The sequence below is a fragment of the Ambystoma mexicanum genome, chromosome 3q (genome assembly GCF_040938575.1).
Source record: "Ambystoma mexicanum isolate Mex_15411 chromosome 3q, UKY_AmexF1_1, whole genome shotgun sequence".
Taxonomy (NCBI): Eukaryota; Metazoa; Chordata; class Amphibia; order Caudata; family Ambystomatidae; genus Ambystoma; species Ambystoma mexicanum.
In genome coordinates, this window is record NC_090926.1 from 127733963 (window position 1) to 127760137 (window position 26175).

The 26175-nt window shown below is 51.9% G+C and overlaps 1 protein-coding gene across 6 annotated transcripts in view; it reads left to right on the plus strand.

The window, feature by feature from the left end:
* The window catches only part of MAP3K12 (mitogen-activated protein kinase kinase kinase 12), a 533632-nt gene that overhangs the window by 483730 nt on the left and 23727 nt on the right, over positions 1-26175 (plus strand). For all 6 annotated transcript variants that reach the window (XM_069653287.1, XM_069653291.1, XM_069653290.1 and 3 more), the window contains one exon: positions 668-944. In XM_069653287.1, the coding sequence (XP_069509388.1) occupies positions 668-944 (277 nt within the window). The remainder of the gene's footprint in view (positions 1-667; positions 945-26175) is intronic.

Consider the following 26175-nt stretch of genomic DNA (forward strand, 5'->3'; position numbering starts at 1 on the left):
AAGGGATTACCGGCACCTGTGTCATTACCGGTGCCCGGTATCCCTTTGCGGATCCCTTTGCATTGTCAAAACAATCAACATTGATCAGGTACCTATTTATTATTAGTTCTCAAATAATACAAAGATGTTTTCTATTCAAGTTTATGTTAAGACTCGGACGGTCAACATTTCCATGTAAACATGTTTAAAAGTTTGTGATTGTCAATGAACTATTTAAACTGATGTGTAACTGGGACTGATGATGAACGATTAAAACTGATGCCTCTTTTCTGATCAGCGAAATTCTAAATGAACGGTTTCTGTTTACTTTGACTGAACCAAGCTTCCACGGCACCCAGTCTTACCAAAATGTCTGCCATGTTTGCTTGCAATTAGGGCAGGGTGCTTCTAGTGGAACTTGCCATTTTAGACTTTCTTTTATCGCTTTTTATGGACTGTTGAGCCCATGTTGGCTGTTGCTGAATTTCCAAACGCTTCATGCTCACAAGTAGAACCAATTACGAATGTCCTCGACGTTAAAGCCAGTTATTTTGCTGTTTGAAATTCTAAAGGGAACTTGGGGCTACTGAGTAAGATTTGGCGATGGCACCTGTATGGGTCACATGCACATTCATTGGATGTGTTTTATGCAGGGTCACATATGGTGTCTATTTCCTTTTCTATGCAGCTGGGCACAGGGCATGAGCCAGCACCAGTCCCTCTCCACCTTCAGCTCAGAGAACTTCTCAGACGGCGAGGAGGGGAACACAAGTGACCACTCGCACTGTGGCACCCCCGACGTTGTTAGCACCAACACAGACGAGCGTCTAGACGACCGTTCCGAGGACCTTCTCTCCCAGGGTTCAGAGATTCCACTGGACATTCTGACACAGTCGGATGGGCTCTCAGAAAAAGAAGCCGTGGTCCAGCAGGTCAAGACCCAGCTCATCACGGAGCAGAAAGAGGTGAGTTTGAAAATCCGAGTGCCATTGTTTGATGATTGAGATCAAAAGGAATGACGGCATGATGAGGGGGCTCCTGGGACACTTCTGTAAGGATTATTTGAATGGTAAAGGTGACTGGTGTATTATGGGTGGCCATGTACTGCCCATCTCCTTTTTTACTCACTCGGGCCCGCAAGAGTCCCATTTGTGTTATGGAGCGAGTGTGTTTTACTCGGTCCATAGTACAGGGAATTCAAAGGGAGTTTAAGCAGCCCCAGATCCCTGTTGCCCTGCACAGTGCTGTGCATGTGTCATGACCAGGGATTTTGAAAAACAGCCCCTATCCTGACGAATAGAAGCACACTGCAGAGCATAAGATTGGCCCAAGAACTGGGGTGAGGTAGGATTCTGGCCCCATCCTGGCTTGGTTTACAAGCCAGAAGGGGGGTGGTGAGAAAAGCACCCTCCTGAGCCCTGACCCCTTCCGCTATCTGCCTCCATGAAGAGAGGGTACAGAGGGTTGAGAGAAGATATAGTACAAGCAAAAGTTAATGACAAAAATAGTGCGCGTGTGGTTAGCTGAGGGGACAGTGCTGATAGCATTAAAATGTGTTTTGACAAGCATTGCTGACATATATTTTTAGTTACTGGAGCATTGATGGCATACATCGGCACAGAAAGCAAAAAAAATGTCTTACAAGGCAATGATGGCATGTATTTTCTCGAGGAAAAGAACAAATCGAAACAGAACCAGGTCGGAACCTGACAAAAAGTCCCAGATCATATATTCAAGTGAGCCTCTTGCGTGTCCACACCCCCAGCAAGCATCTGTTGAGTTCAAACCTTGATTGTGCATACGCTCTGGTGTCCAGAATACTCTGTTTAGTCATTGCACTTGTCGCGCTCTCTCACCGATGTTCATAGACATCCTTGGAATGTTTTTACACAATGCCTCCCAACGTGGCTCTGTCATTTCATCTTGTAGGTGAAGTGACCATGAATTTAAGAGTTTTATCATTCCCACCTGTACTCTTACGTCCCTTCCTCTTTCCTCCATACTGCATGGGCTTCCCTTCCTAGAGGAGTGAGACAGAACCTTTTTCACCAGAAAAAAACAGTCTTCCCCTTTAAATTTAGAGGCGCGCGGGGGTGTAGCTCTGGCAGCACGCGCTACCCTGACTCCGCCCCCCAGCACCACACCTCAGTCCCCTTTTCCACGTCATTGGGAAAGGGCCGATTTTCACCAGCGTGCCTCGGTTTGGCTTCGGCCATGTAATATCACACGCTCTTCCCCGGATTCTTCTTCTATTTTTTTGTTTTCTTTTTGTCATTCAGGCACTTGGTCCTTCGGCGTCACACTCCTCCCCGGCGCATGTCGATTTCAGCGGGCTTCAGCAGGTGTCCAGCCTGCAAGGGGCCCTTCCATACGTCCGACCCCCCCATGCTCCTTGCCTCCGTTGCCTTGGCCCTGACCACGGCTGGGAAGGTTGTACCGCATGCAACCCACTGACTCCACGAGCACTGAAGAACAGGCTAGCTAGGTAGATGGAGCTCTTCGAAAGGTCGCCTCCAGAGGACTTGAAGAAATTCATCAAATGGAGATGGGGGCCCAAGGGAGAGCCGCTATTTTCCTTCGCACTCCGTAAGGGGGACCCCTGAGCAGGAGGAACCTCTCGGGTTCTTGTACCAGCACACGCACCGAGGCTAGTCCAGCTAACCGAGGGGTTATCAGATCCTTCCGAAATCAGTGCTGAGGGACCCCAAGGTTCTTTTACCGGGTGTACACCCGAGGGGCAGCGCCCTAGTACCGGCTCAATGTCCGAGGGGGCGCCTGCACGGAGCACTACCGGCAGCACAGCCAAGGGCAATACGCCTTCCAGGCCTAGGCCTGAGGTTCAGGGTAGGCCTCATGCTCCACCACCAAGAGTCTTGGAGGAGGCCGGGCCCAGGAAGCCATGCACCACGACTTTGTCACGCAGCTCGACAAAATGGCCGCCGTGCCAGACAACATGGCCGCTTGTCCGATGCCGCTCCTAGGAACAAAGCAGGCAGGTGAACAAGTTTCAAGGTGGGACTGGTGTCAACCAGGTACGTGGCCTACAGTTTATCCATCAGGAGTGCAGGGCAGGTTTCCCCTGCAACCTAGACAGAGTGTGATCCAGCCCCAGCCACTTCGTCAATATCAACTGCCACCACTTCTGCCTCCAAAGACAGGTTCTTCGAAAGGTTCCTGACGCTGATGCGAACCCCCCTGATGGGGGCCATTCTGCAGGATGCAGTCAGGGACTTGCTCCCTCCGGTCACTCCACCAGCGCCCATAGTCATTCCTCCCATGGCTCTGGCGCCACAGGCCCCAGCGCAACCCCCGCTGCCCCTGCCGGCTCCTTCGATTCTGGCTCCCCTGCCTTCCACAGTACAGGCGGTTCCACACCAGCCTCAGGGTCTGGTCTCCACACCACAGCCCACGGCACCCAACACCCTCCACCCGCTCCGGACCAGCTGGATACTCTGGTGGACACAGACGAGGAGGAGGACCCTGACATGCCGTCGTCAGCAAAGGCCTTCCACGACCAGCTTGCAAGTTTGGCTGAATATCTGGGCCTTCCTCAAACTAAGGTCGAGCAGCCAGAGGAGGGGGTCATAGCAGAAGTCTTCACCCCAATACCCCCTACCAAAACAGGTATCACGATGCAGAAGGACGTTGTTGCTTTGGCCAAGAAGGGTTGGCTCAAGCCACCCTTGGCCCAACCTGTCAATCTGCGCCTCAGTGCCAAGTATAGACAGATGGAGGGGGATCCACTCTTGCTGTCAGCACACCCTCAACCACACTGTTCGGTGATTGCTGAGGCGTCGTTTTACTATAAGCCTCAGTCGTCCTCAGCCCCCTCGTCCTCGGCACTGCTAGGCAAGGAGAAGATCTTGGAGGCGTATGGGAAGAAGCTGTACTCTAACGCCTCATTGCACCTGCGTCAATCCAACGTGGATGCCATGCTGGCAGCCACTAATCCGAGGTTTTGGCGGGAAATAGCAGACTTCCTTCCAGAGCTTCTGGCGCAGAGCCAGGCACGCTTCAAAGCGGGTCTAGGAGAAGCCAAGCTGGTAGCGCAGGACATCATGGAGTCCACTGTGGCCCACATTGATACCTCTGGCTGGGTCTTCTGCATTGCCGCAGACATGAGAAGGGCGGCCTGGCTTCGGGCTACTATTCAGGCTACTAAAATTAACCCCGATGTCCAGGAACGCATATTGGACCTTCAACCTCTTTCACTCTACCACCGACGAGGAATTAGATAAAAAGAACAGCTTGCAAACTCCATCATCTTTATCCTAACGAAGGCCACGCCCAAGGTGTACACCCAGTCGCATCAACGCTCCGACGGGGGCGGTCGTTTTTGACGGGTTCCGGGGCTTCCAGGAACGGAGGTCTAGACAACCTGACCGCTCGCCTATTCAGCACCGGCGCAAACAACAAAAGGGGGGGACAAGGGATTCTTCCAGGCCCCCTCCTCCGCAGCAGCCTCAGAAAGAAAGCATGATGCATCCCTTCGGGTCCACGTGTCTCCAGTGTGGGGCAGGCTTGCCTTTCACGTGTAATTTTGGCGCCGGAACTTTACGGACCCCTGAACCCTCTCTGTAGTGTCCTCGGGGTACCGCCAACTGGTCTAGTCTCCTCCTCCTCCATCCTCCCTTCCACTCCCACAGATTGGGACGGCACCTCTGTTGGTGGAGATCCAGTCACTCATCGAGAGCCAGGCAGTGGAAGAAGTTCCAGCCTCCCAGAGAGGATTGGGCTTTTATTCCAGGATTTTTGCCATACAAAAGAAGAACCAGGCTGGCCTGAGAATTGTGTTGGACCTATCCACCCTCAACCTCGCCCTCCCTCTTCAGAAATTCAAGAGGGTTACACCAGCACTCACTGCGGAGACACTAGGCAAGAGAGACTGGATGTGCTTCCTTGATCTGAAGGACGCCTATCTACACGTCCCGATTTGGCAACCACATCGCTCCTTCCTGCACTTCAGGATCATGGGCTGCCATTTCCAGAACAACGTGCTACCCTTTGTCCTCAACTCAGCCGCCAGGGTATTTACCAGACTCATGAATGCAGTGGCAGCCCTCCTCAGGGCCCGAGGCCTCCATGTCTCCCAGTACCTGGACGACTGGCTCGTCAGGGCGAGCTCTCTGGAGGGGGGGTACCCACTCCTCCTCCGCACCTATGAGCACTCTCCACAACCTGGAGTTTACTATCAACCTCAGGAAGTCTCAGCTGCAGCCCACCCAGATCCTCACCTTCCTGGGCCTCATCTGGGATACGAGCTTCAAGAAGGTCTTTCCCTCGGAGGACAAGATTACTAGTGCCACTATGCACTTCCTTACCAGAGCAGTGGCCTCTGCCTGGTGTTTCGAGGGGATTGGGTCCTCCGACGTATTCCATATCTATGACAGGTAATTTCCACAGCTGTGCTGCTTCGGAAAATCTTTGGCGTCTGCGTCCTGCGTCGATGACGCTGATGCGCCGTCCCCGAGGACCTCCACTGACGGCCGACGTCACCTGATGTGATAAGTAGGACGCACAACGCCCATAGCCGCAGTTCAGTTTTTTCCGCGAACGTGTTCGCTTTGTGAATCTCGGTACGCCTCGACTCGTTGGAGTTTGCTGTTTTCAATTCTCGGTTCGTTGAACCTGTTCGGTTTGTTGTGAAGACCTGTTTGTGGCGATGTCTTTCTCATCTTCAACCCCACGTCCGGGCTTCAAGAACTGTGGGGAGTGTGGGTCCAAGATGTCGGTCACGGACTCGCACGACACCTGCCTCTGGTGCCTCGGGGAGGCCCACGATACGGACGACTGTGTCGACTGCCAGTCGCTCACGGCAAAGGTCTTGCGGGAACGCAAGAAGAAGCTGTCGGTAGGCTGGGTGTCTAAGCCCCGGAAGTCGAGGCCTGCGGGGCTTTCGACGGATGACTCGAGGGGTGACTCTCCGCGTCATCGTCAGAAGTCCAGTGGGTCTCCTTCCAGGAGTCGGTCTCGCCACTCCTCCGCCTCTTCGAGGCATTCTCGGAAGCGCCGGCATAGGTCGCCTTCCCCGTCCTCTTCCGAGGACTCCGCCCGTTGGCGGGTCGCTTATCCCTCCATGCAAGCGACACCGGAGGAATGGGCTTCCTTCGGGAAGCAGATGCTAGCGATTCTTGAATCGCAGGGCACTGGTCCGTCCGCGCCTCCGAGTGGGGTCAGTCGGCACCGTTCGAGAGACACCGCCCGTATGCCTTCGGGCTCGGGTGGTCGGCACGGCTCACGGGAGAGGTCCCGCTCGGACAAGGGTAGCCGTTCTCGCCATGCCCGTTCCAGGTCCCGGTCCTCGACGCGCTCGAGACCGCGTGATCCTGTGCCGTCTTTGAAGAAGACGTCGATGCCTGTGGCACCGAGGTCGTCGACGATTTCTCTCGAGGCTCTGCCTCCGAGGTGGTCGTCGGCGCCTAGGTCGTCGAGAGACACGCTCGGAGCTCCGGCTTCGAGGCCTGTGTCGACGCCGCCGATGCTGGCGGCGCTGCAGCTGACGTCGACGCCGATTCGCTCGTCGTCAACGCCTTTTCTGTCGACGCTGGCGCAGACTCGTTCGGCGCCCTCAACGCCTTTCGAGGCGGTGGTGTCGGAGGGGCCCCGTGGCACGGGGTTTGCCCCTAGAAAGGCTATGGCTAAGGTCAGGCACTGCTTTGGTCCACAGAGGTCTTCCTCTCCCCGTCTGGAGTACATTTCAGAGGGTGATGAAGGCTCTGTTGGGGGCTTGGTTCTGGTTACGGTTCCAGATGACCTTATCTAGGGCCATAGCCAGTTTGATGATCTGCGGCAGTCGCTGCATGATACCAGTGGACTGGACACCTCTCCGGAGGTGGAGTTTTGTAGGCCGGAGCCTGGCACTCATGCCGATTCTTCATATCGGCGCCTTATGTCTCGGGTCACTGAGTACTTGGGTTGGTCAGCTCCCCCAGGGGAGTCGTTCAGGATGATCTTACGGACATCCTTGATCTCGGTCACCCCACTGACCCGGTTTTGCCTTTCCATATGGCTCTGCAGAGAAGGGTGGCGGCGGCTTGGACTGCTCCGGAGAGTCTCCCGGCAGTGGGCAAGTCTTTGTCGCGAAAATATCATCCAGCCAGTAGCGACCCCTGCTACTTGTCTAGGCACCCCACTCCGGAGAGTTTGGTGGTGCAGGCGGCTACGGCCCCGGCAAAGCAGGCGTTGTATCCTACCATCCCTCCGGATAGGGACGACAAACGTTTTGACGGCTGGGCGAAGAACGTGTTTTCTTCTGGGGGTATGGCGCTTCAGGCGGCCAACTCCATATGTGCCTTGTCTCATTTCACACACACTCTGTGGAACTGTGTTGCATTGGAGGCTGAACATATTCCCGAAGGGGACGAACGGGATGGTTTCCTTGCTATGGTTCAGGATGGCAAGGATGCTATGTGTGAGGCCGTTCAGTCGGGTTTGGACTTGGCGGATTGTGTCAGCCGGTCCATGGCGGCGAGCACCGTAATGCGCAGGTTTGCGTGGTTGCGGAAGTCTGGGTTCGCTCCTGATGTGCAGTCCCGGCTCCTCAACATGCCCTTTGACGGTGAACACCTTTTTGGCAGCAAGGCTGACGAGAGCCTTGAGAGGTTGCAGACCTCCAAAGCTGCAGCAAAGTCGTTGGGCGCTGCAGTTCGCCAACCTCTGCCTTTTCGTCCTAGGGGACAGCAATGGAGGGGAGGTTCTTTTCGCTATTACTCGTCCTTCAGTAAAGCGAGGGGAGCTAGCAGTCAAAGAGGCCATCGTAAGAGTGCCAGAGGTGGAAATAAAGGTACTCAAGGTGCCAAGGCTGCTCGGGCAGTTGCCCTCAGGCAACGCCTCAGCCGCTACCACTCAGTCATGAGGACATGTCCCATGGTTCACCGGTTGGGGGAAGGCTGGCGCAGCATCTTGTAGAGTGGCAAGCCATTACTTCGGATGTGTGGGTTCTGGAGATCATAACCCACGGCTACTGTCTTCCTTTTCGGCAGAGGCCTCACGACAATCCACCAGGGAACCTCTCTTTGAAGTGTCCGGATCCGCTCCTTGCGCAGGAAATTCAAGCCCTGCTGGAGAAAGGCGCTATAGAACTGGTGCCTGTAGCGGAGAGGAACAAGGGATGGTATTCCCCTTATTTTTTGATTTCAAAGAAAGACGGGGGATTGAGACCCATCATGGACTTGCGCGGTTTGAACAAACTCCTCAGGAAGGAGAAGTTGAAGATGGTGACTCTTTCTCAAGTCCTCCAGGCCCTTCAACCTCAGGACTTGTTGGTGTCTCTCGACCTCAAAGATGCTTACTTCCATGTGCCGATCCATCCCAAGCACAAGAAGTACCTGAGGTTCGCGGTTGGCGACTCGCACTTTCAGTTTCGGGTCCTGCCGTTCGGATTGACCTCCGCCCGAGGGTTTTCACCAAGCTCATGGTGGTAGTGGCAGCGCATCTCAGGAAAGGGGGGATTCACGTCTACCCCTACCTGGACGATTGGTTGATCAGGGGGAGCTCTCCCGAGCAAGTCCTGGATCATCTGTCCGTCACCTGCCACTCCCTTCACAGGCTGGGCTTCTCCCTCAATTTAAAGAAGTCCCATTTGACACCAACGCAGCGGCTCCAGTACATCGGAGCAGTGCTCGACACGTCCCTGGGGCAGTGTTTTCCTCCTCAGGTGAGGGCTCTTCACATTCAGCAGATGGTGCACAAGTTTCAGTTTGCCCAGAATCTCCCAGCGTCCGGGATCTTGAGACTGCTCGGCCTCATGGCATCCTGCATTCTTCTGGTGCCAGAGGCTCGTCTGCGGATGAGATCTTTGCAGTGGGCACTCAAGCTCCAGTGGTCTCAGTCCTCCGGCAGGCTGTCGGACCCTGTTCAGGTGCCGTCCTCGGTAGCCCGGGACCTTCTGTGGTGGGCCGTCGAGGGCAATCTGATGAAGGGGGCCCCATTTTGGCTGCCCTGGCCGGAGGTGACGATCGTGACGGACGCATCCCTCACCGGATGGGGAGCTCATGCCAACGAGTTGACAGCGGTCGTTGGTCTCCGTCGGAGTCCAGACTCCATATCAATCTGTTGGAGCTGAGGGCCGTCAGGCTAGCCCTGAAGGCTTTTCTGCCGACTGTGCGCAGAAAGAGTGTCCTGATTCTAACGGACAACACGGTGGCCATGCACTACCTCAACAAAAAGGGGGGGGCAGGGTCACTTCCGCTGTGCAGGGAGGCGATGCAGCTCGAGTTCTGGGCCATCCAGCAGGAAGTTTCGATCTCTGCGGTTCATCTGGCCGGAGACAACAACGAGACGGCGGACGCTCTGAGCAGGCAGAGCACGATCTCTCACGAGTGGGAGCTGGCTCAGGAGATTCTCCTGGAGATCTTCGCCCTTTGGGGGACCCTTCAAGTGGATCTCTTCGCCTCCAGTGTCAACCGGAAGTGCGAAAGGTTTTGCTCGCGGGAATTTCCTCCAAAAGGAGCCTTAGGAGACGCATTCGTGGTGGAGTGGTCGTTCCCACTGCTGTACGCGTTTCCTCCAGTCCCCGTCATCCCGCAAGTCCTGCGGAGGTTACGGAGATTCGGTTCCCGGATGATCCTCATTGCTCCGGCGTGGGCACGGAGGACGTGGTACCCGGACCTTCTAGACTTGTCCATCTGCCCTCCACGCCGTCTTCCCTACCGAGACGATCTGCTCTCACGGGAGGGGGGTCAGGTTCTCCATCCAGAGGTCAGATCCCTCAATCTTCACGCTTGGCTTCTGAAAGGTTGAGGTATAAGGATTGGGACCTCCCTGAAGACGTGATGGAGGTGTTGCTCTCGGCCAGGCGGCCGGCAACAAAGTCTCTGTACCGTTGCCGTTGGAGAAAGTTCTGCGACTGGTGCAGAGTTCAGAATGTGGATCCTTTTGAATGTGACATTCCCATGGTTTTGTCTTTTTTGCTTTCTTTGGCCCACAGGGGCTTGCAAGTGGGGACCATTAAAGGTTACCTGGCGGCGCTGTCCATATTTAAGCGCTCGTCTGAAGAGTGTTCCTATTTTAAGATTCCTTTAATTTCGCAGTTTTTGAAAGGGCTCACTAATGCGTTCCCTCCGTCACCTTTTTTGGTGTCAGGTTGGGATTTGAATCTTGTTCTTAAGTTTCTTTTGGGTGCTCCGTTTGAGCCTTTACATTCTTGCCCTTTGAGGCTGTTGACTCTGAAAACTGTGTTTTTGGTTGCGGTTACTTCCACTCGCAGAGTGAGTGAGTTACAGGCACTTTCAGTTAAGCCACCCTTCACTGTGTTTCATAAGGACAGGGTTTCCCTTAGAGTTCGTCCTTCTTTTCTTCCGAAGGTGGTTTCGGAATTTCATTTGAGCCAGAAGGTTGTTCTTCCGGCTTTCTATCCTCCTCCACATCCTGATAAGGAAGAGGAGAGGCTCCATAGGCTTGATCCTCGGAGAGCGTTGAGCTTTTATATTTCGCGCATGTCCCGGGTCAGAGTGGACAATCAACTTTTCATTGGTTACGCTGGAAAGCGTTTGGGACAAGCTGTGACGAAACAGACTTTGTCTCGTTGGATTATTTTAGCTATCTCCGAGCGTTACCGCTTGGCGGGTAATGACCCTCCGGCTGGCTTGCGGGCCCATTCTACCAGAGGAGTGGCTGCGTCTACTGCTCTGCAGAGGGGAGTTCCTATTCGTCACATCTGTGATGCAGCCACCTGGGCTTCAGTACATACTTTTGTACGTCACTATTCCCTCAATTCCATCAGAGGGCAAGATCTGGCCTTTAGCAAAGCAGTTCTCTATTCCGCAATTTGATTGGGCATGCTAAATTTGTATTCTAAATTCTTTCCCACCTCCTTGCTTGGTACTGCTTTGGGAGTCTGTCATAGATATGGAATACGTCGGAGGACCCAATCCCCTCGAAGAACAAGTTACTTTCTTACCTGGTAACGTTCTTTCGATGGGATGGTCCGACGACGTATTCCATATCGCTCCCTCCCTGCCTTCCCCTCTGCAGAATTTCTTTTGCGATTGCAGCTTGCGTTCCGCAAGGCCTTGTGTGTCTGACTGGCAGAAAACTGGTGGCACACGTTCTGGGAAAAAACTATAACTGAGGCTATGGGCGTCGTGCGTCCTACTTATCACATCGGGTGACGTCGGCCGTCGGAGGAGGTCCTCGGGGATGGCGCATCGACGTCATCGACGCAGGACGCAGACGCCAAAGATTTTCCGAAGCAGCACAGCTGTGGACATTACCTGTCATAGATGTGGAATACGTCGTCGGACCATCCCATCGAAAGAACGTTACCAGGTAACAAAAGTAACTTGTTCTACCAACTCTTACTGGGTATCATGGCAGCGGTCCTCCTGGCCATGCCACACACGAGATTCATGATGAGGAGGTTACAGATGCACTTCGCAGCCTCATGGAATGAGGAGAAGGGCTCCTAAGCGGAGCTGATCAGCATACCTCCTTCTCTCCACTCAAACCTCACATGGTGGTCCAGGGACTGCAACCTGCAGACGGGCCAGCCCTTCCAGCAGCTGTCTGCGCAGGTCACCATCACGACGGACTCCTCCATAGATGGCTGGGGAGCCACTGTGGACAGCCACAGCGTCCTTGGAGTCTGAACCCGGCAGGAGCAGGAGTCACACATCAACTGACTAGAACTCAGGGCCATCTGGCTTGCTCTCCGAGCTTTCCTTCCCCTCATTGGGGGCAAGACCGTCCTTATCCAGACCGACAACTCCACCAGCATGTACTATGTCAACAAGTAGGGAGGTACCAGGTCCCCTCCACTGTGCACCCCAGCGGTCAGCATGTGGGAATGGGCCCTGGAGAACAACATCTATATCACGGCCGTCCACCTGCTGAGTGAGGCCAACTTGGAAGCAGACTGGCTCAGCAGACAGGGAGCGGACAATTACGAATGGCAATTGAACGACCAGGTGCTGCTGGAGGTCTTCAGCAGATGGGGCACCCTCAGGTGGATCTGTTTGCCTCCTGGAAGAACAGCAAGTGCCATCAGTTTGCGTCTTGGCAGGAGCAGGGCCCCCGCTCCCTGGGCGACGCATTACAGATACGGTGGGACGGCATGACGGCCTATGCCTTTTCTCCCACATCCCTAGTTCACAGGGCAGACCACAAGATAAAGGAAGCTTGTAACCTCAGCATCATTCTGATAGCTCCATGGTGGCCGGCGAGACCGTGGTTCTCCAAACTGCGCAGCCTCTCGGACAGACCTCCCATTCACCTTCCGCTGGGTCCAGCCCATCTCCTGTCCCAGCAGGGGGCAGGGTCATACACCCTTCCTCACAGAAGTTAGCCCTCACAGTGTGGTTCCTGAGCAGGTCTCCCTCCAGGCACCTGAGCCTTTCACAGGCTCTTCTGGAGATCATTCAGGGTGCCAGGAGGAAGGCTACCAGGAGCCAATACAAGAGTAAATGGACTAGGTTCTGTCATTGGGTGGACTATAAGGAGATACACCCCGTGAGGTTCAAGCTGGATGATGAAGTCTCCTTCTCGGCACACATTGCGCACTCAGGCGTGCAGGTGAACACATGTCGCACCTATCTGGTAGCCATAGGGGCCTACAGATATTCAGAGGAGGAGGTCTTCTCCTCATCCAACCCGATAGTCAAACATCTGGCGGGCTTGCCCAGGCTCTACCCGCCCATCAAGAAGTCACACCATGTGTGGGACCTCAGTGTGGTGTTGGGCGCCTTGGCGCACAAACCTTTTCAGCCAATGGCATCCGCTAACTTCAGGCTGGTCACCATTAAGACAGCTCTGTTAGTGGGACTCACCTCTGCTCGCAGAGTCAGCGACATCCAGGCTCTGGTGGGCTCAGAACCCTATACCACTTTCCACAGGGATAAAATGGCCCTGGAGACTCACCCTGCGTTCCTACCTAAGGTACCCTCCGCTTTCCATCTAAACGAGGAAATGGTCTTATCTATGTCCTTCACTGACCCCAAGGACGGGGCTAAGAGAGTCTTGCACTGTCTGGATGTCAAGCACGCTCTGACATTCTATCTGGACCGGACCAAGGGCTTCGGCAAGTCGGATGCACTTTTTGTCACCTTTAGGGGTTCCAGACCCGGGTATCGAGCATCCAAGGCTTCTATTGTACGGTGGATGGTTGCGGCCATGAAAGAGGCCTATGAGGGGCAGCACAAGACGCTGCCAGCTAACATGCACACTCACATGGTCAGAGCAAGGCCACGGACGCCAAGCCAGACGGGGCATTCGGACAGGCGGTTTTAAGGAACTTATTTGCTAAAGGAGGGTCTCCTCTCCACCCTGAGGCTACTTTCAGTTGTAATCGCCCATGCACTATGGAGGAAAGAGGACGGGACGCAAGAGTAATTAAGTTACTCGCTGTAGTCCCCTTTCCTCCATACATCCCACCATCCTCCCCCCTAATAATACTGGTGTCATTCAGCAATGTAAAATATTGTTGACGCGTCAATGGGGACTGCGGTGTGGCGCTGGGGGGTGGAGTCAGGGTAGCACATGCTCCGAGGGCCGCACGCCTCTAAATTTAAAGGGGAAGAAGATTTTTTCGGGTAAAAAGGGTTCCGTCTCCGGTCCCTAGGAAGGGACGCCCATGCAGTATGGAAGAAAGAGGACTATTCCGGTGAGTAACATATAATATTCCCTACTCAGGAGTTGATATATCTTTGAAGCCATATGATCTTGGTCTCCTATGAATTTTCCCAAAAACCATTAGATCTGAGGCCCCAAGTGTCGTCAAATTACTAGCTCCTCACAGACTTCGATAATTCCCACACATGCAATCCGCCAGAACAAATTTTGCTCTCAATTCCTGAAATGGTAGCCATGATCCACCTTCAAATAAGTTGCTAATCTTCCTCACTCCAGCCAGAAACCAATCTGGCCAGAATATTGTTTTGTTCTTAATTTTAACAGTGGGAATCAGCCACAATGAAGAAGAACCCATTAGGCCAAGGTTGATCTCAGAAACTCAGTCAATGTGGACCTCTCACGCCAACCTTTGCTTGTGGTTGACAAAACTGCTAAATGATTCAAAGGCCCCACCATACTTGCCTCAGCAACAGCCCAGTCATCTAACCACTGTGTTATGAATGGTAAGAAATGCCTCGATGTGATTGCCTAGTTTATATCTAGCAAAATTTGGGACACCTAATCCTCCCCTATCACTTTGTAGTTGTAGTTTCCTCAAATTCAATCTTGGCTTTTTCTCCAGCATGGGGTCTGGCATGGATTCACATGCTCATGAATATTCCCCGTCGTCAGGCTGGGAATCCTCGGTAAAGAAAAAATCAGTTTCAGTTTCGTTTCTGATCTGTCTTTCGTAATAGCAACCAATCACTGATCTCTGCGTCATACTGACCACAGACAATGACTGCCCTCTACCTAAGCCCCGCCTCTGGCAGCCATCTTCAGATTTTTACCGCACGTTCAAGTGTTGGGATCCTCGTGCTATTGCTCTCGAGCGTTAGTGCTATTTTTTCACGTTTTTTTCTCAAAACCTTCAGTCAAAAGAGCCTCAAGCTCCACCGTTTCTTCATCCGATCAACGGGGACCCGTGTCAGATTCGTCTACGCCCCTCAAGGGTGAAGATTTCGTCGAGCCACGCTTTTGGAGGACTCCAGAAGTTTCTCAGGCCCATCTCGGACATGCCCAGGAGAGGGGAAGCTCGACGCCCGGGAAGCTGTTCAGGGTCTGCCCTGGATGCCAGCTTCAGAATGTCTTTAAGGAGGACGAACACTCCCTTTGTCTTTACTGCCTACATGAGGACAAGACGCACGTGGAGAAGGACTGTGCGTTTTGCGGCAATATGTCAGAGCGGACCATGAAGGACCGCCATCAACGTCTCGCCAACTGGCTGGAAGGGAAGAGCCCGTCAGGCGAGAAGAAGTCCGAGCGGTCTTCTAAGACCTTTGAGGACGCCCCGTCGACGGGGGTCCAACACAAGGCCAAGCACCGCGAGTCTGCTGGCACCGGGAGCGCCGAACGGTCGGGCTCTACGGGCGCCATGCAAGGCGCATCCTCCCAGGCGCCATCAACCACGAGCCAACGCTCTGGTTCGGGTAAGAGGAAGGCCGAGCACCCGGCGAAGCTCCTGGAGAGACCCCGGTCGAGCTCGAAGGCCCCATCGGATGGGGAGCGAGGCAGTGACCCTCCCCCCAAGGAGAAGGCGGTGAGCGCACCTAAGGTGGTGAAAGCCTTAATCCATCCGGCCAAGGCCTCTATCGAGACAGTCGCGGCGGCCCTGGCTCAGCCTGTGGAGGCTACACCAGTGGTGGCGACCTCGGGGCTCAGAGTCTCCCTGCCACCGCAGAGGGAGTCCTCTTTTATGCCCATCGACAGGACCCCCGTGAAACCTCCGACGGAGAAGAAAAAGGGGGGGCAGGAGGTCGTCGTGGTTTCGGCCTCAACCTCTGAGGAAGAGCTGATCAAAGTCTTAAGCCACGGCGTTGGTGTGGAAGAAGACCAGCCCGTCGGGAGGGACCCCGACGTAGGAGACGACGATAACGGCGAGGCTAAGAGGAAGACGGTCCTCTCTGTACCTCTACTGGACGATATTTGGGATGAGGGCCTCGCCCTCCTCAAGAACCCATCCACGACGCCGGCTAGAAGGGATCGGTACGAGAAGAGGTACCGGGTCCCGGACGCGTCCCCCTTGTGCCTTCGGGCACAGCCGACCCCCGACTCGGTCGTCTCCGCGGCGGCCAGGAAGAAAGCGGGGGGGGCGCGGCCTCTACGTCGACCTCCCCGCCGGACGGCGAGGGAAAGAAGTTAGATACGATGGGACGCAGAGTCATCTCGTCTGCAGCGACGACGATTAAGGCGGCCTACGCCTTGGCTATCGTAGCCCGCTACGGCAGGGAGTTGTGGTACAAACTGCTGGACTTCAAGTGGGCGGAAGCCCTAGAGATCTTGCAGGAAGGAGAGGTGGCGTCGGACCATGTCATTACGATTGCGACGGACATCGCTGACACTGGTTTTCGCCAGTTGGTCAACGGCGTGTGCCTTAGGCGGCGTGGATGACTCAAAGCTACTGATTTCCAACAGGACGTGCAGACCAGAGTCTTGGACATGCCGTTCAACAGAAACAGCCTGTTTGGTAAAACAGTGGACGATTCCCTTCAAGCCATCAAGGCAGACACGGAGACGGCCCGGGCTCTTGGGGTTCATCAGCAACGGCGGCCGCCCGTTCGTCGTTGCAGGAAGCTTACAGGGGACGAGGGAAGTCAGGCGGACCCCGCCGTCGTCGTCAAGGAGGACAAGGCGGCAAAGCCTCGTCGAAGCAGAACTGAACCGGCCGTGGGGTCGGGCCCCCACCGAAGCACCCCGGTGGGAGGCCGGCTGGCGAGCTTCGTCAGCGTGTGGGAGTCCATCTCCACTGACCGTTGGGTGCTGGACGCCCTAGCCCAGGGTCACGCGCTCGAGTTTCTAAAGAGGTGCCCGCGCGTCCCCCCTGTGGCCAGGAAAGAACATCACGTCCCTCAACTTCTCTTGGAGGTAAAGGCGATGCTCAAGAAGGGCGCCATCGAGCTCGTCCCAAAGAGGCTTCGGGGCTCCGGAGTTTACTCAAGATACTTCCTCGTGAAGAAGAAGACGGGAGGATGGCGTCCCATCCTGGACCTATGACGATTGAACAAATTCAACAAGGCACAGAAGTTCCGGATGGTCACACTCCAACACGTCCTGGGTCAGCTGGAGGAGGGCGATTTCCTGTCGTCGTTGGATTTGGAGGATGCCTATTTCCATATTCCCATCCTAAAGGGACACCGAAAGTTTCTCAGGTTCGTGGTCCAAGGGCGTCACTATCAGTTCAGAGCCCTTCCCTTCGGATTGAGGTCGGCACCCAGGGTGTTCACCAAGTGCCTCGCACCGGTGGCGGCGCAGCTGCGCCGAGAGGGGATCCACGTCTACCCCTACCTGGACGACTGGCTCATCCGAGCGAAGACGAAGGAGCTCGCCGTGGAGCACACGGCAAGGACCGTCCAACTTCTCACGGACCTGGGATTCTCCATAAACTACGCCAAGTCCCACCTGGTGCCCGCGCAAGACGCACTGTTTCTAGGAGCGAAGCTCGACACAGTGTCGCTTCTGGCCTCTCCGTCGGAGGAAAGGACGAGGGCCATCTTGGGCAAGATGCAGCGGATGCTGGTTGCGGACGCGGCCAGAGTGAGGTCCATCAAGTCCCTCCTCGGAATGATGTCTTCTTGCATTTACCTCATCCGCCTGTGCAGGCTCCGGATGCGCCCGTTGCAGGAGTTCCTGGACGCGCGCTGGATCCAGACGACGGGCAGCTTCGAGGAGAGGATCACACTCGACGAGAGTTTCCGACGAGCGATCCGGTGGTGGGGCACCCGCGCGCATCTGACGGCGGGCATGGACTTCCAGACCCCCGGCCACCAGGAGACAGTGACCACGGATGCCTCCCTGGAAGGGTGGGGAGCGCACACCGAAAATCTGCACGCGAGAGGCCTTTGGCTCCCGACGGAGAAGTCCCTCCATATCAACTTCCTGGAGCTCCGTGCAGTGTTTTGGGCCCTCAGGTCCTTTCTTCCGTCCCTCAAGGGCAAGGTGGTGAGGATCTTCACCGACAACACCACCACCATGTTCTACATCAGGAAACAGGGCGGAACCAGGTCCCCAGCCCTGTCCAGGGAGGCGCAGGATCTGTGGCTTTGGGCCGTCGCCCAAGGGATGTTTCTGGTGCCGTTTCATCTGGCAGGGATAAAAAACACCATTGCCGACTCACTCAGCAGGGAGCTGCGCTCGTGCCACGAGTGGGAACTACGACAGGATCTAGTGGACCGCCTATTCCGACGGTGGGGCACACCCCAGATCGATATGTTCGCGACAGCGACGAACTCCAAGTGCCGGAGGTTCGCCAGCAGGTTTCCCCAGCCGAGGAGCATGGGCGATGCTTTCTCATTCCCCTGGGAGGGCCTGTTTCTATACGCGTTCCCTCCATTACCATTGCTGATCCGGCTCATCAACCAGCTCAAGAGGTCACGGTGCAGGATGATCCTCGTCGCACCTGCGTGGCCGAGGCAGATATGGTTCCCGGACCTTCTGGACTTGTCAGCGCCCCGTCAATCAAGCTGCCAGTGGACGCGGATCTTCTCTCCAGGGAAGGAGGCGCCATCCTCCATCACGACCCGAAGTCGCTGAACTTGCAGGCCTGCTCCTGCAGCGTTAGAGTTTGGAGGATACGACATACCGGCCGACTGCAGAGAGGTTCTTGCAAAGGCCAGGGCGTCCTCAACTCTTAAATGCTACAGACACAAATGGAAGAGGTTCTCTGTCTGGTGCCACGCACAGAAGATTAACCCTCTACGGATTACGGCTCCCCAAGTACTGCCGTACCTACTGACGCTGGCCAAAGCTGGACTGGCGCACGCGTCCATCAAGATTCATCTTGCTGCGATCTCCCGATACATTAGAACCACAGGGCGGACGTCTTTGTGGTCTCATCGTCTGCTGAAAGAGTTCATGAAGGGACTGTTCAGATCGTTCCCGCCGGTGAAGGCTCCGGCCCCGGCGTGGGAACTCAACCAAGCTCATGGGACCTCCGTTCGAGCCTCTGCACTCGGCTCCGTTGAAGTTCTTGTCGTGGAAAACAGCGTTTCTTGTGGCCATCACCTCCGCACGACGGGTGGGAGAGATCCAGGCCCTTTCCTGCAAGGCCCCGTACTTGACATTTCACGACACAAGGGTAGTGCTCAGGACGCACCCCTCCTTCATGCCAAGGTGCCGTCGGACTTCCACCTCAACGAACCCTTGGTGTTGCCTGTTTTCTTCCCGTCGCCTTCGTCGCCGGCTGAAAGGACTTTGCACTCGCTGGATGTGGCTAGAGCGCTTAGGTTCTACGTGGACCGCACGAACTGTTTTCGGAAGACATCACAACTCTTTGTGAACTTTGGGCCTGTCAATCAGGGGAAGGCTCTCTCGAAGGCTTCCATTTCCAGATGGCTCTCCGGCTGTATCATGTACTGTCATCGGTTGGCAAACCGACCGCTGCCTGGCCGTCCGAGAGCCCATTCCACCAGAGCGATCGCAGCTACCACGGCGTTCCTATCTGGTGTGCCCTTGCTGGACATCTGCAGGGCTGCTACGTGGAGGTCGACGCACACCTTCACGAAATTCTACTGCGTCGATCGGGATTCCAGGGAGGAGTCCAGGGTCGGCCAAGCAGTGCTGCGCAACCTGTTCGCCTAAGGTGAGCCTGGTGAGGAGGTAAGAATTGCTTAATGTTGAGTTTGATGTAATGCTTAATGTTGAGCCTTTGCCACCTCCTGTGGTTGTGCATGTGTGTACTGCTATGTATTCTTTATTCATGAGCATGTGAATCCATGCCAGACCCCATGCTGGAGAAGGAACAAGTTACTTACCTGTAACTGTTGTTCTCCAGCATGGTCTGGCATGGATTCACATGCGAACCCTCCCGCCTTCCCCTCTGCGGCTCTTCACTTGGTCATACTGCCACTTCACGTGCTACCAAATCTGAAGATGGCTGCCAGAGGCGGGGCTTAGGTAGAGGGCAGTCATTGGCTGTGGTCAGTATGACTCAGAGATCAGTGATTGGTTGCTACTACGAAAGACAGATCAGAAACGAAACTGATACTGATTTTTTCTTTACCGAGGATTCCCAGCCTGACGACGGGGAATATTCATGAGCATGTGAATCCATGCCAGACCCATGCTGGAGAACAACAGTTACAGGTAAGTAACTTGTTCCTTATTCATCCATAGGAAAGATTGGATCATACTGTCAAGCTGCTTTAGCAAAGATTTCTTTGGAGGAAGTGGAATCATGCTCATAGCTTAAGTTATTTTAGGTGTTGCTGTCATCCTTATGTCGTTTACCTTTCGACCTAACAACTTAATTGAGTCCCAGCGTTCAAAGTCTGCCGATAATTTGTCGAATGTCATTTTCAAGTTCACATCATCATGTCTTTTATATCTCGAGTAAGCCATATATCCAGATATTTCATCCTCTGAGGGCACCATTTGAAGCTTAGCCCCTGCAACAACAATCCATTACATAAATGTGAGCAAGGCATCCGACTTAAACCAGTTGATTGTATAGTTTGAGAGTGATCTGAACTCCACAATTTGTTCCATTAGAACTGGAATAGACATTGTTAAATCTTGCAAAACAAGAAGATCATCCGCATAGAGCCTTAGCTTCTGTGGAACTCCATAAAGGTTAGTCCCAGCAATTCTACTCTCTGATCTGATAGACGCTGCCAAAGGCTCCAGTGATAGTACAAAAAGCATGGGTGACACCGGACATCCCAGGCGTGTCCTTTGGTGAAATTCAAACTTTGATGAAGTCTTGCCATTCGTCGACAACTCTGCAGTATAAAGCAATTTCACCCAGCTCAACAATTTCAGACCAATATTCATTCTCTTCATAAGAAATCCCAGCAAACCCTGTCAAAGGCCTTTTCTGCATCCAATGACAGGACAACTGATCCTGCCTTCAGCTGACTTGCTTCTGACATTGTTAGCAAACGTTTTCACACATTCGTTGCTGAAACTCTCCCTTTTATGAAGCCGGCCTGATTTGGATGAACCAGGTTCTGTAACATCTTCTCCAACCTACTCGCCAGAACTTTAGAATGGATTTTACAGTCAGCGATAATCAAACAGATTGGTCTATAGCAGCCTGGATCCAGAGGAGGCCTCCCCTGTTTAAGAGTAGTGATGTTGTTTCATGCATAAGTGATGCAGGTAGCCTACCCTTGTCCCTGCAATAAGTAAATGTATTCCTGAGTAAGTTTGAAACCTCCTTAGGCATAGCCCTATGAAATTCAGCAGGTAATCTATCTGGATCCAGACACTTCCCCACATTCAAGTCACATACTACCTTCCTAATCTCTTCTACAGTTATACCCTGTTCCAAAACCGTTTTTTCTTCTTCAGATAAACATTCCAAGGTCTGGCTAACTAAGAAGTCATCAATTTGAGCTGAATAAAATGTCTGACTCTCACTGTAACGTTTTTCATAAAAGCCTCTGAATTCATTGTTAATCTCTTCTGAGTCATAAATCACACAACCTCCATATCTTTCTATTGCACATATCGCTCCGCTCCCAGCTGCCACACGCAAACATTCTGCCAACAGTCGACTGCACTTCTCCCCACCTTCATAATAATTACATCTTGCTTTAAAAAGAGCTTGTTCTGCTTTTTCACTCAGGTTTTTGCTTAATTCATATTTTAACTTCAGAAGCTTTCATTTTTCCCCTCATCAGACAAACCCATCACATCCTTTTCCAAACATTTTACAGACAAACTCAAAGCAAGCAGTTCGTCTTTTTCCTTTCTTTTAATTCCTGAAAGCCTCAGAAGTACTCCTCTCATCACACATTTGAAGATTTCCCACAATGTGTCAATTCCTACTTTACCATTTAAATTAAATGCAATGTATTCTTCTGCTTCCTTCGCTAAAGACTCTCAATGCCTCATCCTTTAGTACTGCAGTGTTCATTTTCCATGTATGTAATCTATTTGACTTGTAATCCAGTGCTAAGCACATCCTAATTGGAGCATTATCGGAGATAACAATACTTTCAATCTCGCATCTTTTGAAATTCTGTGCCACTAATCCAGAAAGGGATGGGGCAGAACAAAACAGAATTGCATAAAATACATCAGCACCTCATTTGCACAAAATGTAAATCGAGGCAGTCAAAAACGAAATGACTGCTGTTATGCAGCTTAATACATTTTATTAAACAAAAATACTATCCCTCAGTCTTTAATGAAACACCAAAAAAGCAAATCAATCTCTTTACATGGTGCAGGCCACATGTCTATCAATTCATATTCATGAGCAAAGGCTGCAGTAACCGCTTTTGAACAATGACCCTAAAGCTCTGTTCATGATGCCCCCATGGTCCAAACACAATTCCTTGCAAAGCGTAAAGCATCAATACCAGTTTCAATCAACAGGGCACCTGCAAATGCTAGATATCCAAATTTAAACTAAATAAAAGCATATGGCACACCCTTTCAATGCAAAGGTGAAATGCAACGATAATCAATAGTTTATAGATTCATCCATTTCAGAAATGTAATAACTAGCAATAGCACCAAATCAATTCACGCTATTCCCCACCAATATAACTTATCGAATGCCTGCTTCCTAAATCAAGCAAGACATTCCCTGTGATTTTAGCCTGTCTGGGTATTGCAGGATCTTCCGACAGCAATCTCTGCTTTGTCCCATCCTAATAGCCAGCCTTTTCCTTTTTATTGGGAAAACCTCTGATCAATATACTCACATGTCACTTGGTGGACAGTCTGTCTGGATCTAAAGAACCTAACGCAGCTCTATGGCACAGGGACTCTGAGGCCCTGCCCCTTCTGTGTGATCCGTATCAATTATTCCATTGTTAGACCCCCACCAGCTTCAGGTATGGTACCAACTTCAGGTTTGACACTGCATGTTTGTTAAACATTTTTCAAGTGGACGCATCTGTCACACGCAAAAAGATTGCTTTGACTTTCTGCAGCTGAGCTAAGGCCACATTTCAACTGTGCCCAGAAAAATGTTCCTGCGATTAGAGCCGTCATCTCAATATCGTAGGGCAACCTAAATCTTCTATACACAAAGTGCAAGGTTCTTTTGTATAGTATCCCTTGCTGCTGAAACCCCCTTTTAAGAGGAATAAAACCAAAATGGCGTTTTGCTGTTTGCTGGTTCCTTCACATGTTATAAAATTCCATGCAAAACTACATTCATAAATGAAAATGTATCCTAAAGGCAAACATCCCACTGAGAGGTTGTTTTCGCAAGGTAAAAGCATACTCGGTCAGGTTAACTTCTAGGGTCCTGTTTCTTCACAGCACTATAATGCACACTGTTCCAAGCACTTTGCAACAATAACCATGTTATATCATCAAGGCACTATATACTACCAGCAGTACCTGCTCAGGCCTAAATTAGGGGAATTTTAGCAGGACGTGGTGTCTCATATGTTGCTTCCCTCACTAGAGGGTGAATTGGTGCCGACACATGTCAGCGGGAACACAGAATGGACTAACTGTGTATGTCATGCATCCCGGTTGTGCCTAAAACACCAAACATTAGTTCAATGGCAGCACACATTTTCACGCTAGAGTTAAACTAATGGAAAAGCAGGCGGATTCCATAAAAATCCATTGAAAAAGCCTCCCACAATCGTTACTTGCATGAGGCATTTACACTTCTTTGCTGCACGAAGAAGTGTAAAAGAAATGTGTTAATCTAGATCTGTCACGTTTAACAATTTTCTAACACACTTCATGCTGCACAGGACCAAAGTTGCATGAAGGGGAGATTTTGCACAGAAGTGCACGCATAAATGGTCCTCTTAGTGCAATTTGCTCCTCAAATTAAAATGCCCCGCCCGTGTCAACTGATTTAAAAGCCACATCTTGTTGTTACCTGCCAACACTATGTAGGGATTGCACTTAGCAGCTAGATGATTCACTTGCAGTCCAAAGGAAGAGGGCCCACAATAAAGGTGTCAGGTGACTGTTCTTAGCAGAAGCATTTCAAGTGGAGGTAACATGGAATCAGTACATAACTGAGCTTTGAATTACTGGTGTAATGCACCTCGGAGTTCCGCAGACATCATGGACACTCGAGCTTCACCCTTGTGGTGGATCAGATGTTACTCTCCTCTCTTCACTTCCCATCCTCTCTTCCCTTCCCATGACAATAGTATTGACTTATAGGCAGTGCTTACAAAACCACTTAAAGGCTAAAAACCTTAAAAAAGCAAACTACAATAAAGATACCAGATCCTCGACAGTCTTGTCTCTTGACCGCGCGCCCTGACTTCTAATCACAGGTTGTTTTCAAATTGATAATGGCATTTCCCCTTAGTCACAATTGCTCTCCCATACCTATTAGTTCTCCCTCTCCTCTCTGGTGCTTGTAACTGATTTTTATGACTTGGTAACGCAAATGCTCTTATATAGCGCCCTTGTGCCAATAATATCGGCCTCGTTGCGCATGGCTTTGTAAGACAACCAGTAAGAGGTGTTAGTCGGATAGCAGGAAAAGCGGATGCAGACTACATGTAGTGTTGATGGGTGTAGGTCATAAGTATCCGTTACATGTGTTCCGATATTAAAACTCTGTGTTCTTTGTGATGGGTGTGGACAAGTTGTAAGGGCAACCCCCCCAGGCTGTGAAGCGTCGATTGAGAGGATGGTTCTTGAGAGAAAGGGTTAGGCTAGGCGTCTGTTAAGTACACTAGACCTTGTAGGGTGTCTGAAGGGAGTGAATGTAGCATGTTATAAAAACACAAATATTTAAACTTTCTAGATCGGTCTAAGTGGAATGGATTCGTGTAATATCCAGATTATAAAAAAGGGCATTGCTGCACCTATTACATTTGACCAATAAAACATTTATTTTAAAAGTTCTTTCCTCCTTTGAAAAGGCATTTTGAAAAAAGTTGAGACAAATCCACTTGTTAACATAGGGTTAAGAAACAACCTTTGTAGAAAAGCTATCTTTTCTACACAGGTGGTTTCTGAACCCTTAAATGAAGGATAAAGTCGTTTTCAGATCACACCTATGATCTCAAAACGTTTTTATCCTAAAATAGTATACAACCATTCAGCCAATGAAGCCTGCTGTATTCAACTCAGCGAGATGAATTGATTGCAGCGAAAAACGTGGTAATTTTTGTGAGGGGCAGATGTCTTGGAAGACTACTGTATGAGCCAGGAAGCCTTTTGTTGTCAAACTTGGAAAAGTGATTTGTCTTAACCTTTGCCACAAAAACAAGCAGCCTGTGCACACAAGAGGGGGAAGCCCCTGCTAAATGAGCATCTGTAATGCATTTCACCAACGTTCGTACCAAAAGTGACAACCAGAATGTCTGCCTCATCATGATCACAACCTTTCGCAACACCTTGAATGAACTTGGAAAGCATCATAACAGCACTGGCTGGCTGTGCAGAATGCAAGTGTCTTCTCCTCTGGTACTGGGTAATGTAGCACAGCTGTAGGAGAGCTTCTGGTACTGCATCCTGTAGCACAGCTGTAGGAGAGCTTCTGGTACTGCATCATGTAGCACAGCTGTAGGAGAGCTTCTGGTACTGGATCCTTTAGCACAGCTGCAGGAGAACATCCAGTACTGGATCCGGTAACAGAGCTTTGGGAGAGCGTCTGGTATTGGATCATGTAGCACTGCTCTAGGAGAGCCTCTGGTACTGGATCATGTGGCACAGCTGTAGCAGAGCTTCTGGTACTGGCTTCTGGTACTGGATCCTGTAGCACAGTTGTAGGAGAACATCTAGTACTGGATACTGTAGCACAGCTTTTAGGAGAGCTTCTAGTAATGGATCCTGTAGCACAGCTTTGGGAGAGTTTCTGGTACTGGATCCTGCAGAACAGCTGTAGGAGAACTTCTTGTACTGGATCCTGTAGTACAGCTGCAGCAGAGCTTCTGGTACTGGATCCTGTAGCACAGCTGTAGGAGTACTTCTAGTACTTTATCCTGTAGCACAGCTTTGGGAGGGCTTCTGGTACTGGATGATGCAGCACAGCTTTGGAATAGCTTGTGGTACAGAATCATGTAGCACAACCGTAGGAGAGCTTCTGGTACTGGATCCTGTAGCACAGTTGTAGGAGAACTTCTAGTACTGGTTCCCATAGCACACCTTTGGGATAGCTTCTGGTACTGGATCATGTAGCACTGCTTAGGAGAACGTCTGGTCATGGATCCTGTAGCACAACTTCGGGAGAGTTTTGGGTACTGGATCATGTAGCACAGATGTAGGAGAGCTTCTGGTACTGGATCCTGTAGCACTACTTTGGGAGAGCTGCTGGTACTGGATCATGTAGCACAGCTTAGGAGAACGTCTGGTAATGGATCTAGTAGCACAGCTTCGGGAGAGTTTTGGGTACTGGATCATGTAGCACAGCTGTAGGAGAGCTTCTGGTACTGGATCCTGTAGCACTGCTTTGGGAGAGCTTCTGGTACTGGATCGTGTAGCACAGCTTCGGGAGAGTTTTGGGTACTGGGTCATGTAGCACAGCTGTAGGAGAGCTTCTGATCCTGGATCCTTTAGGTCTGCTTTGGGAGAGCTTCTGGTACTGGATCATGTAGCACAGTCTAGGAGAACTTCTGGTAATGGATCGTGTAGCACAGCTTCGGGAGAGTTTTGGGTACTGGATCATGTAGCACAGCTGTAGGAGAGCTTCTGGTCCTGGATCCTTTA